A 17250-nucleotide genomic window follows, 5' to 3' on the forward strand; every position below is an offset into this window, starting at 1 on the left:
TAGATAGATAGGCAGGAAAGAAAGGAAAGAGAAAAAGAAAGAAAGAAAGAAAATAAGGGCTGGGTGTGGCAACACAAACTGTTAATCCTAGCACTCAGGAGGCTGAGGCCACTGGATAGATCTCTGTGAGATTGAGGCCAGCCTGGCTACATAATTCCATGCCAACTGGGGCTACAAAGAGTCTAAAAAAGGACTCAAACAGACAGTAAATAAATGGCATATGCCTGTAATCATAGCAGTTAGGAGGTGAGGCAAGAGAACCCAGAATTTTAAGTTAAGTGGGGTTCTGTAGCATAACTTTATCTCAAAATATAATTACGGTAACTCCAAGGACAGTGCGTCTTTGCCAGCTTTGATTAAAGCAGAAACAGTTAGTGAACGTGTTCTCTTGGATTGACTCTCTACATTGATGGTCTCTGTCAGGAGTGGTAATATTTAAATTGTGAACTCTAGCACTTAGAGCACTCACAGGAAAATAATTTTTCATGTAGGTTTATAATATAGCATTTGGATAATGAGTAAACTCACTTTTCATATCTATTCATTTACAGGGAAATGGGAAAATTACAGAAGGAAATGGTAGTCATCCAGGGCTCTCTGGAACAGAAGCGACTGGAGAAGCATAACCTGCTGCTTGACTGCAAAGTCCAAGACATCGAAATCCTTCTTCTGTTGGGGTCACTGGAAGACATAACCGAAGTGGAGGTATTCTAGCAAGTGATTTAAATCTGTGCAGTTGTGCCAAGCTTAGTGTTATGTCTTTTGATTGCCTAGTCCTCCCCTAGTGCTATAGTCCCTGTAGCGCCCAGGATGGCCAAAGGGCAGCGATCATTGTCATCCCGAAGGACTAGGCATTTTGTACAGTTCTCTGATTTGTCCTCTAATCAGTGCTCCTTTACCTCTATGGCATCTACTGCAGTTCCTTTCCTTTATAGCAAATATCCAAGAGAAATCAAAGAATTATAGTTCTTTCCTTTCTAGTCTGCTCTACAGCTTAGTTATTTTGGATTCTTGAGAGTGAAGTGCTGGTAAAACTCAGCTTCTCTCAACAGCTTCTTGTAGCATAATCCCGGTGTGACAGAAACAAAAGGTCCTTTTCTCTGTTCTGGCAGAGATAACATTTTGGATATGAGATAAGGAAAGGAGAAAACCCTTTTCTGGACCCAACTTGGGGCATAAGTCCAACTCAAATGGCTCTATGATCCCATTAAACAAGGGATGGGAGCTGGGCATGGTGGTGCACGCCTTTAATCCCAGCACTTGGGAGGCAGAGGCAGGCAGATCTCTGTGAGTTCAAGGCCAGCTTGGTCTCCATAGTGAATCCAGGACAGCTGGGGCTACAGGGAGACCCTGTCTCAAAAAGACAAAAAAAAAAAAAAAAAAAAAAAGGAAATGGGGCTGGATAGATGGCTCAGTGGCTAAGAGTACTTGCTGTTCTTCCTGAGGACCCAAGTTTAGTCACCAGCACCCACATCCAGTGACTCCCAACCCCCTGTTACTCCAACTCCACGGGCTTTAATGTCCTCTTCTGGCTTCTGCAGACGTCCTCATGTACATGGCATACCCAGATGCAGACACCCCCCCACAGAGAGAGAGAGAGAGAGAGAGAGAGAGAGAAGAGAGACAGAGACACAGAGAGAGACAGAGACAGAGAAATAAAAACAAAACTTAAAGGGGGGATGGGCCAAAATAGAGGTGGCCTCCCACATCTCAGTCCAGGCACTTTAAGGCTGTTTTTACTCAGTAATTGTTGGTTTTGCCCTCTCAGAACAGCTTTCCCCACAAAGCTACAACGGGGCCACTGGACGTGGACAGTAGTGGAAGAAAACTCTCTCGGCCTTTAAAAAACCTGAGGAAGAATTCTTATTGGCTCTTTCTGGTTCGGGTGTCCACTCTTGTGACTAGGGGAAAGGGAGTCTGGTACAATAAAAAGTTGGTGGGAGCGGGAAATCGTGCTCACAGAAATAGAAAGCCTGTTTAAAAGGCAAGACCATTTTAGAAGAGTTTTGTTATCAAATGGAATTAAAGAAGTGATAATCTTTTTATTTTACTTTTATCATATTCCGTGTGTGTGATATGCATGTGTATGTGAGTGCACCTGCCCATGCCTGTGCATGTGGAGGCCAGAGCTCGATGTTGGATGTCTCCTCTATTGCTCTCTGCATTGTTTTTTGCGACAGGTCTCTCACTAAACATAGAGCTTGTGTTTCAGCTAGATGGGCTTGGTCGGTGGGCCCCCAGATCTGCCTGTCTCTGCTCCACCTCCCAGCACTGGACTTACGGACCTGCACTGCCAAACCTGGCTTTTACCTAGGTATTGGGGATCTGAATTCAGGCCCCTAGGCTTGCTTCCATTGTTCATTCAAGTTAGTGAATCTTCAGTATTGTTCTCCAACATGCCCACCGTTAATGTAAAATTATTTGCTGCTTTACTAGTGTGAAAGACATTCATTTTTGTGACAAGGTATTTCAAGGCAGATACATTCGTTAAGCTGAATTCCTATTCAATTATCTAAAAAGAAAAGTGAGACTTTTAAACTGGGCACAGTGGTACAAGAATGTACAGTCCTAATGGAAGGGGTTGGGAGGCTGAAGGAAGATTAAGAGTTCAATACTAGCCTGGACTGCATAGTGAGATCCTGTCTAAAAATTAAACATATAATATATGTGTATATAATGAGAAAGCAAGAGAGCAAGAGAAAGGAGAGTTTCTCCTTTCTGGTCCAAAAGATAAGAAGGTGACCACTCCATTCTAACAAGTACAAAATTGAACAGAATGAAAACTCAGTAACTTTTTGGATCCATAGGTAAAGAGAAAGGAGGTCACAGTGGGAATCACTGCCCCTAAATTGATGTGGGAGACAACCAAATACAGAGAATACAACTGTGAGGGCAAGAACCTACATGGGGGAGTCAGAACCACATGTGGAAATCCAAAACTATAATTTCTTAACTGCTGGGGACCAGTCTGGAGATGAAAACTCCAGGGGAAGCCAGTCTCTGGAACTCACACCTTGATAAATTGTACTCCCAAAGCACCGTCAAGTCTCACTTAACAAGGGCTGCTCCCCTTTGGAGAAATTACTTCATGAACCTAATCTGAGGTTAACTTACCTCGTGTCAGAAATCAACTCCAGGCAGCTCTCACCTAAGGGAGAAAACAAAACTGAAAAGCTTTTGGAATTGGTAGTCCAAGGACAAAAGCTAAAAGACCGGTAATCAGTCAGGACCATGGGCCCCTCACCTCCTGCACCTCACCACGTCCTTACTGAGGCCTGTTTACAGTAGCTTCTTTTAGTGCATAGCTGGCTGTCAGAAAGTATCAGAAGCAACACCAGGCTTAAACTTAGGTAGGGGTAGAGGTGTTGGTATTGGGACAAAAATTTAAGACAACTGTGATTACTGATAAGCAAAAACTCAACTGGTAATAGACATAGAGCAGATGGACAACTGGAAATGAGAATTTTAAGAGACCAGAAAGGAACACTGTAATAGAAATGAATACTTTAGATGGGCTTGTTAATAGATTGACAGCAAAAGGTTTCTGAGCTTGGGGATAGCTTTACAAACTAATAATAAAGACAGAAATAGATTTGGGGGATTGGAGAAATAGCTTAGTGGTTAAGAGCAGTGGCTCCTCCTGCAGAGGACTTGGGTTTGGTTCTCAGCATCCACTTGTAGCTAACAAATATGTGTAACTCCAGTTCCTAGGGATCTGACACCCTCTTCTGGTCCCCTCAAGCACTGCATGCAAGTGGTGTTTGTGCAGACATTCATACACTTAAAAATGGCCAGGCATGGTGGCTTGCACCTTTAATCCCAGCGCTCCAGAGGTGTAGGTAGGCAGAGATCTGTGAAATCCAGAGCCCAGCCTGATCTACATAGGGAGTTCCAGGCCAGTTGGGGCTACAGAGTCACTCTGTCTCAAAGACTAATAGGTAAATAAATAAAAATAAATCAAGAATTTTAAGAAGAATATACTTCTAAAATTTTAACAAAGAGGAAACAAGCAGGCACAAGATTGAGGACAGTCAGCAGTGTACAAGAGAAAGGAACCTGAGTGCAGGATTCAGTAAGGAAGCTGGAGATCAGAAGTGAGCATTTCAGTCAAATTACGAAAAAAACAGTGGGAAGCACTACTTAGACCGTATCAAACACAGGAAGAACACTGGGGATGGGAAACAGTATTGAGAAAACACTGCATTCATACTTCAATAAATAAGATAAATATGCATGATCACAACACCCAAGAACTCTGGAACATGACCAAGAGACCAAAAGTAAGAGACAGCAATGGGACCAGCCTAGATGCCTGTCTGCAGCTGAATGGATAATGAATATGTGGTACATGCGTGAAGTGGAATATTATCCTGTAAAGAAAAATGAAAATTTCAGGGAAATGGATGAACTTGGAAAGTATATTGAGCAAGGTGACCCAAATGCAGAAAGAAAAAAAGCCATGCTCTCACTCATACAGATCATAGCCTCTAATGTGTGTGTGTAAACCAGTGTCGGTGTGTGGGTATAGTGTAGCACTTAGAAAGGAAAACATGAGATGGTGAGGAAGGATGGAATGCAGGCAGAAGGACATGAGTCATAAAAGAGGACCAAGAGCTAATTTTCTCTACTTTCAACTCTACCGTAGTCTTTTTTGTGGTAAATGAATGTATAAAAATGTAATTGATAGTGAGAGCCTAAAACCCTGAGTTAAGGTCCGTGGTAGCAAAATGGCCATTCTCGCCATTTACTGAGCTTCAGCAAGTTTGGACTGGACAAGTGTTTGTTTTAAGTGACTACTGTAGTCTAGCCATGAGATGTTATTTGCAAATTCATTACAGGAAGTTGACCTTACTTAATGAAAAAGTCCATATTATGGGCTGGCGATATGGCTCAGCGGTTAAGAACACTGACTGTTCTTACAGAGGACCCGGGTTTGAATCCCAGCACCCACATGGCAGCTAACAACTGTCCGTAGCTCCAGTTTCTGGAGATCTGATAGCCTCTTCTGTCCTCTGTGGGCATTGCACAACATGGGTACACTTACCTACATGCATGCAATACACAAAATAAATAAAATATTTCACTTATTATTTTTATTTTATGTGTATGAGTGTATTGCCAGCATGTAGGTAAGTGCACACATGTCATGCAGTGCCGTGGAGGTCAGAAGAGGGCTTCGGATTCCCTTGGAACTGGAGTTAAGGATGGTTCATAGCTGCCTTGTGGGTGCTGGGAATTGAACCTAGTTCTTGTGCAACAGCAGTCAGTGCTCTTAACCGCTGAGCCATCTCTCCAGCTCCAATAAATAAAATATTTTTAGAAAGAAAAAGAAAGAAAGAAAAAGTCCATATTAAAACTTGGTAGCTTATAGTTTATTTCTAATAGAAAAACTCTTTGTATGATAAAACACATTTGAATGTGCATGGTACTTTTCCCATATTTGGGTAGCCCAGTTATTATTAAATGCATAAATAATACTAGTAAAAACAGTGAAAAAAATTAATAGGGTGAAGAAGGAGCAAAGATTGAAAACCAAAGGCATAGAAAACGTATTCAGTGAAGCTTTTCTGTGTACCAGTAATGAAGTCACTGAGAAAAGACCAGCCACTCACAACAGCTTCAAAACATAAACTAATGATTGGCAGAGATGGTTCAGGGGGTAAGAGCACTGGCTACTCATGGAGAGGACCCAGGTCCAGTTTCCAGCACTCTCATAGCAGCTACCAACCAGCTGTAACTCCAGCTCCAGGGGATCTGACACCCTCTTCTGATCTTCACAGGCACTGCATGCACAGGTATACTTACATACATAGAGGCAACACACTCATACACACAAATTAAAACTAAATTTTTAAAAATAAATTAATTAGGGCCAGGCTTGGTAGCACACGCCTTTAATCCTAGCACTCAGGAGGCAGAGGCAGGCAGATCTTTGTGAGTTCAAAGCCAGCCTGGTCTACATAGCAAGTTCCAGGTCAGCTGGGGCTACAGGGAGACCCTGTCTCAAAAAGGCCAAAAAAAAAAATTAATTAAATACCTAGGAATTAACATAACCAAAAAGGCAGAAAACTTCTACAATGAAAACTTTAAAATACTAAAGAAAGCCGGGCGTGGTGGCGCACGCCTTTAATCTCAGCACTTGGGAGGCAGAGGCAGGGGGATCTCTCTGAGTTCGAGGCCAGCCTGGTCTACATAGTGAGTTCCAGGCCAGCTGGGGCTACAGGGAGACCCTATCTCAAAAAGACCAAAGGGGGGGAAAAAGAAACTAAAGAAAGTAATCGATTAAGACAGAAAATGGAAAGACCTGTCATGCTCATAGATCAGAAGAATTAATATTTTGAAAATGACCACAGTACTGAAAGTGATGTACAGATTCAGTATACCTCCCATCAGAATTCCAATGACATTCCTCACAGATCTAGAAAAAAAATCCTAAAATTCATATGGAAGCATAAAAGACTTTGAATAACCAAAGCAATCCTAAGTAGGAAGAGCAAGCCTGGTCTGAAAAACCCTACAGAGCCATAGTAATAACACAGCATAGTGCTGACAAAGAAGCAGACACACAGACCAGAGGGCCTTATGTGGCTTCAGCTACCTGACTTAGCAAAGGAGCTAAAAAACGTACATTGGAGAAAAGACATCTTTAACAGAGTGCTGGGAAAGCTAGATGTCCACATGTAGAAAAATGAAACTACTTCCCTATCACTGTAGAAAAATTAATTCAGACTCAAACACCTTAATGTGAGACCTCCAACTTTTAAGCTTGGAGAGGAGACAGAGGCATGGACTCTGAAAAGGATTCCAATAGCTCAGGTAATTACAAGAATTGATACTTTAGTCAGAACAGATACTTTAGTCAATAAAATAAAGGACAGCAAATACTGGTGATATAGGGACCCTTTATATGGTGCTGGTGGGAATGTAAACCAGTACAGCCATTATGGAGATCAGTGTGCAGGTTCCTCCCAGAGCAAAAATAGAACAACCATATGGTCAGATAACACTACTACCACGGATATGCCCTGGGGACTTTAAATCAGCATGCCACGGATGAACGTGCACATCCGTGTTTACTAGCACTATTCATATAAGGAAACAGTCTTAGATTCCCATCAACAGATGAGTGGATAAAGAAAATGTGTATACACACAATAAAGTTTTATCCAGTTGGGAAGAATGGTATGTCATTTGAAGGCAAATAGGTGGAACTTGAGATCAGGACATTAAGCAAAATAAGCCAGACCCAGACAAAGGTCATATCTTCTCTTATATGCATCATGTGTCTGATGAAGAAGGGCTACATGAGGGAGAGCAGGGGTCTAAAGGGAGAGCAGGAAGCAAGCAAGAGTAATGTGAAGACAAATATCATGGCATTTGCTCGCACGTTGAATATATGTACATGTATGTATGACATTATGTATGACATAATAGGGGCTATTCCACATAAAGGAAGAGGGATAATCAGTGGAGTTGGAGGAGGAAAGAGGGTTATAGGAAGAACGAGCATGAACACAAATATTGATATGTGTACATCATAATGAAACCTAATATTTTGATCATTGACAAAACAAAATTTAAATTTATTTTTGTTTTATGTGTATGAGTGTTTTTGCCTGCATGTATGTAAGTACACCCATGTTATGCAAAGCCTGCAGAGGCCAGAAGAGGATATCGGATCCCCTGGAACTGGAGTTATATTAAGGTTGTTAGCCGCCATGTGGGTGCTGGGAATTGAACTCAGCTTCTCTACAAGAGTAGCCAGTGCTCTGAACTTCTGAACTATATCTCTAGCCCCTGAAACAAAATTCAAGAACTGATCCACAATATGGGCCATTTAGTAAGACCTAAATGGAGACATCGCTGTATATAAAGAAGACATAGATGACAAATAGATATTCTGTTTCATAGTTCTCAGGGAAATTAAAATGCAATAGTACTAAACAACTATACGTCAAAATCCAGAACTCTGATGATACTAATGTAAGGACATAGAACAACAGGGGCTGTCTTCCATTGCTGGCAGAAATGTAAAATGATAACGTTTTGGAAGTTGCCTATAAAATTAAACATTCTTACCATATGATCCAACAGTCGCACTATCTTGTATTTGCTGAAAAGACTTGAAAACTTGTGTTCACACAAAAAACTGTACACGGATGTTTATAGCTGCTTTTAGTCATAATTCCCCAAACTTAAAATGACTAAGTATACTTGAGTGGGTGAACAGATAAACTGGTACATTCAGACCATGCAATGTTATCCAATACTAGAGAAAAGGGAACTATGAAACCAGAAAAGATGTAAATTAAATGCACAACAATAAGTAAAAGCAAATCTGGAAACTATATAATGTTTGATCCCAGCTATATGACATTCTAGGAAAGGCAAAACTATAGACACAGTCAAAGGTCAGTTATTACCAGGAGTTACAGAACAGGTAGAGCATGAAGAAGTGTTAAAGGTAGTGAGGCTGTTCTGCATCGTACTATGATGAACATATGTTGTCATACATGTGTATAAACCTGTAGCTTGTATAACACCAAGGGTAAGTCCTAATGTAATGTGGACTTTGACTGACTGATGTGACACTGTAGCTGCATTGATTATAACAAATGTTCTATTCCAGTAGGGGACCATTGTCAGTACAGAGTGTTCACATTGAGAGAAGGATACACTGGAAATCTCTGTACTACTGTGGCCATAAAACTGATAAAAACTAAAGTCTTTCTTGAGGCTAGCCTGGTCTCCATAGGGAATCCAGGCCAGCTGTGGGAGCCCCTGTCTCAAAAAGACTAAAAAAATATTTCTCCATATCGTGTAGGTCAAGCCACACTGGGATAATACATCTTTTATTTTGAGGGGTGAGGTTCTCATGTATTCTAGGATAGTCTAAAACTTGCTATGTAGTTAAGGATGGCCTTGAACTTTCTGATCTTCCTGCCTCTACTTGCCTCCACTGGGATTACATGGATAGTGTAGTAACTACCATGCTACCATGCCTATTTATGTAGTGCTGGTAATCAGGCCCAGAGTTTCATGTATGCTAGGCAAGCAGTCTGCCAACAACTCCCTCCCTAGTCCCTTCATTTTTTTCCCCTGCATTTACTTTAAAATATTTATTTATGTGGGCATGGTGGCGCACACCTTTAATCCCAGCACTCGGGAGGCAGAGGCAGGCGGACTTCTGTGAGTTCAAGGCCAGCCTGGTCTATATGGTGAATCCAGGACAGCTGGGGCTACAGGGAGACCCTGTCTCAAAAAGACCAATATATATATATATTTTTTTTTAAATTTACTTTTAATTATGTGTGTGGATGTGTGCATATGAGTGCGGAAGAGGGCGTCTGGTCCCCTGGAACCAGAGCTATAAGCCTTTCGACTGTTCCTCAAATAGAAGAAAAGTTGTCCTGTGAGTCACACTCATTCTTTCGGGTCTCAAGGAGATGCTAAGTTGGGTGTGGGAAAGAAGCTACAGAGTCAGATTAGCCTGGTAGGGAAGCTAACCTTCTTTCTTGTCCCCTTCCCTCTTTCTCTTTCTCTGTGAGCAGGGTCTCCACTGTGTATCCCAAGCTGGCCTCAGTCTGCCTGCCTCCTGCCCTGAGGTACAGGTGTGCATCACTGTGCCCTGCCATGCATACATTTAATGTAAGTGAAGACATGGAAGCCCATCATGAGATGTAGAGCTTCTGTACATTATATATTCAATTTGATTTGAGCTGTTTTAATACATGTGTTATGTAAAACATATACTTGATGAAAAAAGTAGTTTCACTGAGTTTAGCTGAGACATCTACAAAATGAAGAATAAAGCTTTTTAAATTTTATGTGTATGAGTGTTTTGCTTGCATGAGTGCACTTGTGCATGCAGTGCCTGTGGACATCAGAAGAGGATGTCAGATCCCCTGGAACTGGAGTTAATGATAGTTATTAGCTACTGTGTGGGTCCTGGGAACTGAACCTGGGTCCTCTGCAAGAGCAGCCAGTGCTCTTAACTGCTGAGCCACATCTCCAGCCTGAATAAAGTGGGTTTTTTTTTTTTTCCTTTCTGTAAGTTTTGGTTTTGATCAATATTATTCCAGCAGCCAAACAACAGTTGAATAAACAATCATTTGCCCCTCTTTTTTTTGGGGGGGGGCGTCTTTTTTTTAAGACAGGGTCTCCCTGTAGCCCCAGCTGTCCTGGAACTCGCTATATAGACCAGGCTGGCCTTGAACTCACAGAGATCTCCCTGCCTCTGCCTCCCAAGTGCTGGGATTAAAGGCATGCACCACCGTGCTTGGCTTGCTCCTCTTTTTAAATTTTTTTTTTTTGAGACAGGTTCTTATGTAGACCAGGCTGGCCTGGAACTCACTATGTAGTGTATGACATGGAACTCCTGACCCTCCTTCCTCCACCTCCCAAGTGCTGGGATGATAGGTATGCACCACCATGCTTGGTGCTAGGGATAGGAAAGCATTCTGCCAACCAAGCTACAGCCCTGGCACGGTTCCTCCTCTTTTAGTCCTTTCGTCTTGAGGGTGTACTGTGTATTGAAATTGAGCCATGAACCAGTCATTGAACCAGGCACTGAGAATTGAATGCAGCATGCCAAATCCTCTCTTCAACTTCTAGTGGCTTAGAGACCAATATACAAGGGACACATAACATATTTTTGTGTCAAATATTGATATGTGCTGAAACAATAAAAGGAAACAGACTATTGAGCATTGATGGGGAGGGGGCGCCTACAGCCACAGATAGGAGGGAAGCTGCACAGGTAGAGGGCAGTATGTCAGTCCTGAGAGTGGCTCACTCCCGCTGTGTTGGGGAGGCTGTGTGTGTGCAGCAAAGTGAGCACAGGACACACGTGCATGATGAAGTCAAGAGAGAACTACTGTAACAGTGTTGGCTTTTCATCTGAATGAGGTAACCGGTGACTGGAGGAGCAACAGATAAGGGAAAGGTCACTGTGTTTCATGTTTTTCAGTTGGGAACTGAAACAGAAAGTACCCAGGCAACAATGGATATCTACGAAAAAGAAGCTTCCATTGAAGTAGACTACAGCCCTCTCAGGGAGGATTTGAAGGTAGACTTCTCTTGTAATATTGGCTTTTTAATACTACAGAATCATTTTATATCGTTAAGTTTATGGTATGCATTAAGTAGATCTAATGATTTTTTTTTGTCTTTTTGAGACACAGTCTCCCTGTAGTAGTAGTAGTAGTAATAGTAATAGTAGTAGTAATAGTAGTAGTAGTAGTAGTAGTAGTAGTAGTAGATCTAATGAATTTTTAAAATTTTTTTCAAAGGAAAAACTTCTGGGCTGGGATGGTAGCAAATACTTGCAATCTCAGCATTTGGAAGGTGGAGGCAGAAGGATCTAGAGCTCAAAGTCAGGTTGTAATACATGAAACCCTGTCTCCAAAAAACAAAAAACAAAATGGGCTGGGGAGATGCCTCAGTCAGTGAAGGCTTGCTTAAGCTTGGTGACCTGAATTTGGATCCCAGCACCCATGTGAAAACTGAGGGTGGCAGCTGTCTATAATCCCAGCACTTGGGAGACAGAGACAGGCAGATCCCTGAAGCCTGCTAGACAGCCAGCCTAGCCAAGTCTATGAACCAGATTCAGTGAGCAACCCTCTCAAAAATGAGGAGGAAAGAAGCTAAAGAAGACACCCAGCATCAGCCTCTGGCCTCCACATGTGCCTACACATCATATTCATGTGTGCACACACACACAAATACATGTTCAGAAACAAGATCCCCCCACCAAAAAAAAAAAAAAATCCTGTATAGGCAAGTGCTTCCAACACCAAATATGTGGGTCTCAATATTTCAATATGTGGGTCTCAATATTTCAAATATTAGAAAGTTCTAATCACAGGGATTCCTCCAGCAATCAGTTCCCACCTATGAGAGTAAGTTCTTAAGTTAACACAAGAACAGTGGAAAGAAACACTGTGAGTAACAGAAGGTTTTGCTGTCACCCATCACTCAGGAAATGCCAAAGGTGTCAGGAATTCCAAGCCTAGAAAGAGGATGAGGCCAAGTACCTAGTGATTATATCTCAGTATCACAAAATATCAGTAGATAGGTAACTTTTTTTCTTTTTTTGTGACAGTCTTGCTCTAAGTAACTCAGCTGACCTTGACCTCAAGGTTCTCCTTGAGTACTAGTACTCTCCCTTGAGTACTAGGAGGGGTCTGACAGAGTTCCTTGTCCCTGGGTCCTTTCCTTTGATATATCTGGAGGTAGGCTTCAGCTCCCGTCCCTGCATTCTACTCACCTGTTGAATACAGATTCCGCAGATGAACTAAGGTTTCAGTCTTGGCAGCTGAGGCAGGTTACAAGTGTCCATCTTTAGAATATGTCCTCTCCTGCCAATTCTTCAGCACAGGATCAAGGTCAAGCCATGAAATGTCTAGCCAGAGAAAAGTTTAAGTCCTTTCCTTTCAAGTAGGTTCAGTATGAACACAAAACTTTACAAAGTACTTCAGAAGACAAAAGTGGTGCTTACTCTAACACCCTTACTCCTCTGCTGGTATCTTAATGCAGTCTCTGGAGTGCGCCCAGATTCCTTAGCATAACATACAGGAGGGTAACAGGTCCTCCACAGCTGCAGGCACAGCATCAGCTGCCATTCCTGGCTCTCTACATTAAGAACTCTGGCTGTGTCTCTGCCATCCCTGAAGCAATATGCTTCTGTCTACTTCCTGAGCCTGCTTCTCATGAGGACACAGTGACTGTGGCCATCTGGGCTACCTAGCCACACCACCGGCATCTTCAGGGAAGGGAGCCTGCCTTTTAGGGTAGTGCTGTTCTAGACTTGAAGGTATACCTAAAAGGCCTAAGGCATGGTCCCCTTGTTACAGTGGTCTAGGTCACGTGTTCATTCCTAAGGCAGTCACTAGGGGGTAAACTTAGCCTCCCTCTGAGTCAGGCATGGCCACTCCTTGAAGCCCTCAACACATGGGCTCCACCGGAAGGAAGGGTTGGGATGTGTTGAGAAGAAAGGGAGGATAACATTTCACATCTTAGGGCATCTGTGAGGTTCGTTGGACTTTTTTAATTAGAATGTTTGGTACGGAACAACTTTTCTCTCTAGTTTAAAAAAGTCCCTTGTTACCTCATTATCCAGTAAATAATTTTATGTTACAATTTTCTGGGGGTATCATTTTGTTTTGTTGTTCTTTGAGACAGGGTCTCCTATAGCCCAGGCTGGCCTCAAACTTACTATGTAGCTGAGAATAACCTGGAGCTTCTTCTTTTTTATTTTTTTATTTTTTTGTCTTTTTGAGACAAGGTCTTCCTGTAGCCCCAGCTGTCCTGAAACTCATTATGTAGACCCAGGCTAGCCTTGAACTCACAGAGGTCTGCCTGCCTCTGCCTCCCTAGTGGTGGGATTAAAGGTGTGCACCACCACACCTGGCCTTCTCATACTCCTGCCTCCACCTCCCAAATGCTGAGATTAAAGGCCCATGCCACCATGCTCAGTGTACTAGTACTGGTGAATGAGCCTGGCTACCAACTGGGCCATACTACCAGATCATTAGCCTGCTTAATAACCTGAAATCTCTTCTACTGTATGGTATGATTTAACCATGTATTTGTTTAAGTCACCCAAATTGGCAGTTTAACTCAGTTTTCAAATAATCATCTTCTCAGTGAATTAAGTATTACATTTGTTATGCATTAATTAACCCCCTTTTGGAGTCAAGATTTTCCTGGAAGGGTGTAGCTATGCTTTCTTCCTTCCCTCCTTATTCATTGGCTCTCAGAATATTACTCCCTTTAGGTGACTGGAGCCTCTCTCTACCTGTGGTGTCTGTGTTCGTCCTTTTAAGGCAGGCTGAATTAGTTTTCATCATTGAACCTTTAGTGTCTAACCCATAGTATAAGACCAGTATTGCTTATAATTTTTATTTATATTTATTTTATGAGTGTTTTGCTTGCATTTATGTAAGTGTACCACATGCATGCAATGCCCACAGAGGCCAGAAGAGGATGTTGGATCCCCTGGAACTGGAGTTACATAAGGTTATTAGCCCCCATGTGGGTGCTGGGAATGGACCCTGGTCCTCTATAAGAGAAACCAGAGCTCTTAACTGCTGAGCTGAGCTCTCTCTCCACCCCCAACATTGTTTTTAATTAACAAACAGGTAATAAATGAATTTTCATATTTTGGGGGCATGATTATAAACTAAGGCAATAAAGAATGTTCCCAGAGCAGCATAATACAGTACTGAAGCCACAAAAGGCCCAGCTGATATGGTGGCTGTAGACACTGCCTGCATGACTGCAGCTCCAGACACAAAACAGCTTCCCAAGGGAGGAAGGAGATGCAGATGCTGTTGGTGGGGTCAGGTAAGGTTCTTGCCAGGTGTGGTGGCACATACCTGTAATCTCAGCACTTGGGAAGCTGAGGCAGGAGGATTGCTGCAAGTTTGAGGCCAGCCCAGCCTACATAGTAACAGACCAGCCATGGCTGTATAGCAAGACCCTGGCTTGAGAAACCAAATAAACAAAACTAAAGATGGTGGCAGTCTTGGGCTGGCAAGATGGCTTAGTGGTAAAGGCACTTGCTGCCAAGGCTGATGACATGAGTTTGCTTCCAGGGTCCCACATGATAAAAGGAGAGACTTGACTCCTGCAAAACTCTCCTCTGATCTCCACACACATATCATGGCACACATGCCCCCCACATGCACACAATAAATAAATGTAAATAAACTGTTTAAATATGATAGCAGTCTTGTACTTATGCCTTAGCTTTGGGTGTTAAAAACATGCCAGTCCGTGCTGTTCTTTGCTAATAATAGGGTCTACCATCAGATAAGGAGGTGGATGCCCACCTTACACTCCTTCTGCAGCAAGTAGCATCCCAGGAAAATGTTCTTCTGAAGACAGCAGCCCCAAACCTACGAGCACTGGAGAACTTAAAGGCTGTTAGAGAAAAGTTTCAGGAGTCCACAGACGGTAAAATTGAGCTTATAGTTGTTACCAAGGTTGAATTCATGGGTGTTTTGATTTCTATAGTAAGTGCCAGTAATTTCCAGGAATCGTACCTTCCTTTTGTTAATCATGTCTTTTTCTCTGTTACCTTATATACTAACATGCGCTTTTAATACTGAATCATGATGTTCTTCCTTTATAAGGCGTCTACTTTAACTTAGTAGGTCTGTTGGGAATTGGGAAGGTAACTCTGTTGGAGGGGTGCTAAAATGCATGGAGCTAGTGAATTCAAGGCCAGCCTAGGCTGTATGAAACTCTGCAGGTTCTTCAGTTATTTTAGGACACATATTTAGGTTTTTTTCATACAGGCAAATATATATATATATGTATATATAAAATACACTATCAGAACTTGCTAGCATTATTTAGCATTATTTAGAAATTAGCTCTGCCAGAAAAAAAGTTCATCAATTTTCAGAGGTATGCTCTTGGGATTAGTAACAAACAGTTTAGGTGTTTTGAAAGTAGATTTATTCAAGACAATCAAACTCTTAAGTTCTAAAAATATTTCACATGTAAAATTTGAAGAGAGCCTCTTGATGGTGTCCCAGTAAAGAACATTTATTCTCTGTTAGCTTTTGAGGCCAGCAGAAAGGAAGCCAGAATATGTAGGCAAGAGTTTGAACAAGTGAAAAAACGGAGGTACGATCTTTTCAGCCGGTGTTTTGAGCACATCTCAATCTCAATTGATCAAATCTACAAGAAGCTCTGCAGAAACAACAGTGCCCAAGTATGTATTTTTCACTCCAGATACTAGAGGGGATTTTGTACAATTGGTGTTTGGAGATTGTTTGTTTTATGGTGAGAAGTAAAAGACCACTAAATACTCCTTGAGTGACAGGTGCCAAGTCAGTCCAGACAAGTCAGGACCTGTTTCTCCACTTGAAAATTAGTGGGTTTAACTCATTTGCTTTCTAAGTTCTCGTCAAGTACTGAAATTCTGTTTGAATTTATGGAACTGTTGAGCTCTGTGGTGAAGGTGGGGTCAATGTAAAGGAAATAGTTGATCTGTGGTATTGATCAAATCTAGGTAATGGACCTTTGAATGAGTCTCTTGGCAGTAACCACCCCCATTCTTTTATCAGTAACCACAGCAAATACTTGTCAAATAAAGATGTAGGTTGGGGTGTATGTGACTGCTCGGCTTTGGGTTCATGCTATGAACTGGGATGATCCTGAATCCAGACTTTAGAATTTCAGTAAAATAAGATGATAGTAAGTTCAGTAACTTGTTGAGAAGAGAATTCATACTTTTATCTGCAGTGTAGCCCACAGTGAGTACTGAGTATGAGGTGGATGGACCAATAAGTGAATGGAGGGAGGCTGTTTTTGTAAATCTGTGACAGGTGCTACCGAGGTTTGACTGGCTCTGTGGTAAAAAGGCCTGATCCTTAGGTAGAATGTTCTCTCTTTCCCCTCGACCCAGACAACTGTAATGCCTATGGTTAAATGCAGTGTAGATTAATTTAAATGTATTTGCAAGTATTGGTATTTTCCCTTCAAAATTGAGGAAATTTAACCAATAGAATATTTCACATTTAAATATGTTGCCACCCAACTTGAAGGTACTGGTTACATTACTGATATGGATAAATAAATAACATGTGTTTCAGGCATTTCTTAGCCCAGAGAACCCTGAAGAACCCTACTTAGATGGGATTAGCTATAATTGTGTAGCTCCAGGAAAACGGTTTATGCCAATGGACAATCTGTCAGGGGGAGAAAAATGTGTGGCAGCTTTGGCTCTGCTGTTTGCTGTACACAGGTAAGGCCACAAGCTAACAAGTAGATCTCTATCATTATAATCTATGAATTACATCTATAATTAGTAAAATCTATAATTACTTCTTTAATAATATTTACCAAAGCTGTATTTTCAGCCATACAGTTCAGATTTGTTTTAGGCCTGCAGGAGCTTAGCATATCTAGAGCTCAGTCTTTGACAAAATTTATCAATAACTCATGGTTTTTCTAGCTTTATAGAAGAGGAAAGTATTTGGAATGGCCAGTAGGACATAAGATTACTGAAAAACAAAAATGACAAACATAACCCTAACTTACATATTCTTTTCCTAAGCCATATTCAGAGATCTGTAGTTTAGTGAATGCTAAAAGCAAAATATTTCTTTTTCTAAAAAAAAAAAAAGTAATTAACATCTTTTCCACAGATGATATAACTACTGAAAACTACTGTTTTCCTTGAAATAGAAATCAAGAAACAAAGCCAGGTGTGGTGGTGCGAACTCTTAATCCCAT

At 41.6% G+C, this 17250-nt stretch overlaps 1 protein-coding gene across 1 annotated transcript in view; it reads left to right on the plus strand.

Annotated features, from left to right (window-relative positions):
* Smc1b (structural maintenance of chromosomes 1B) overlaps positions 1-17250 on the plus strand; it is an 82634-nt gene that overhangs the window by 51830 nt on the left and 13554 nt on the right. The window contains 5 exon segments of the mRNA XM_017801026.2: positions 552-705; positions 10970-11068; positions 14802-14958; positions 15570-15724; positions 16608-16759. Of these exon segments, the coding sequence (XP_017656515.1) occupies positions 552-705; positions 10970-11068; positions 14802-14958; positions 15570-15724; positions 16608-16759 (717 nt within the window).

Source organism: Nannospalax galili, unplaced genomic scaffold (assembly GCF_000622305.1).
Source record: "Nannospalax galili isolate Female #2095 unplaced genomic scaffold, S.galili_v1.0 scaffold180, whole genome shotgun sequence".
Taxonomy (NCBI): Eukaryota; Metazoa; Chordata; class Mammalia; order Rodentia; family Spalacidae; genus Nannospalax; species Nannospalax galili.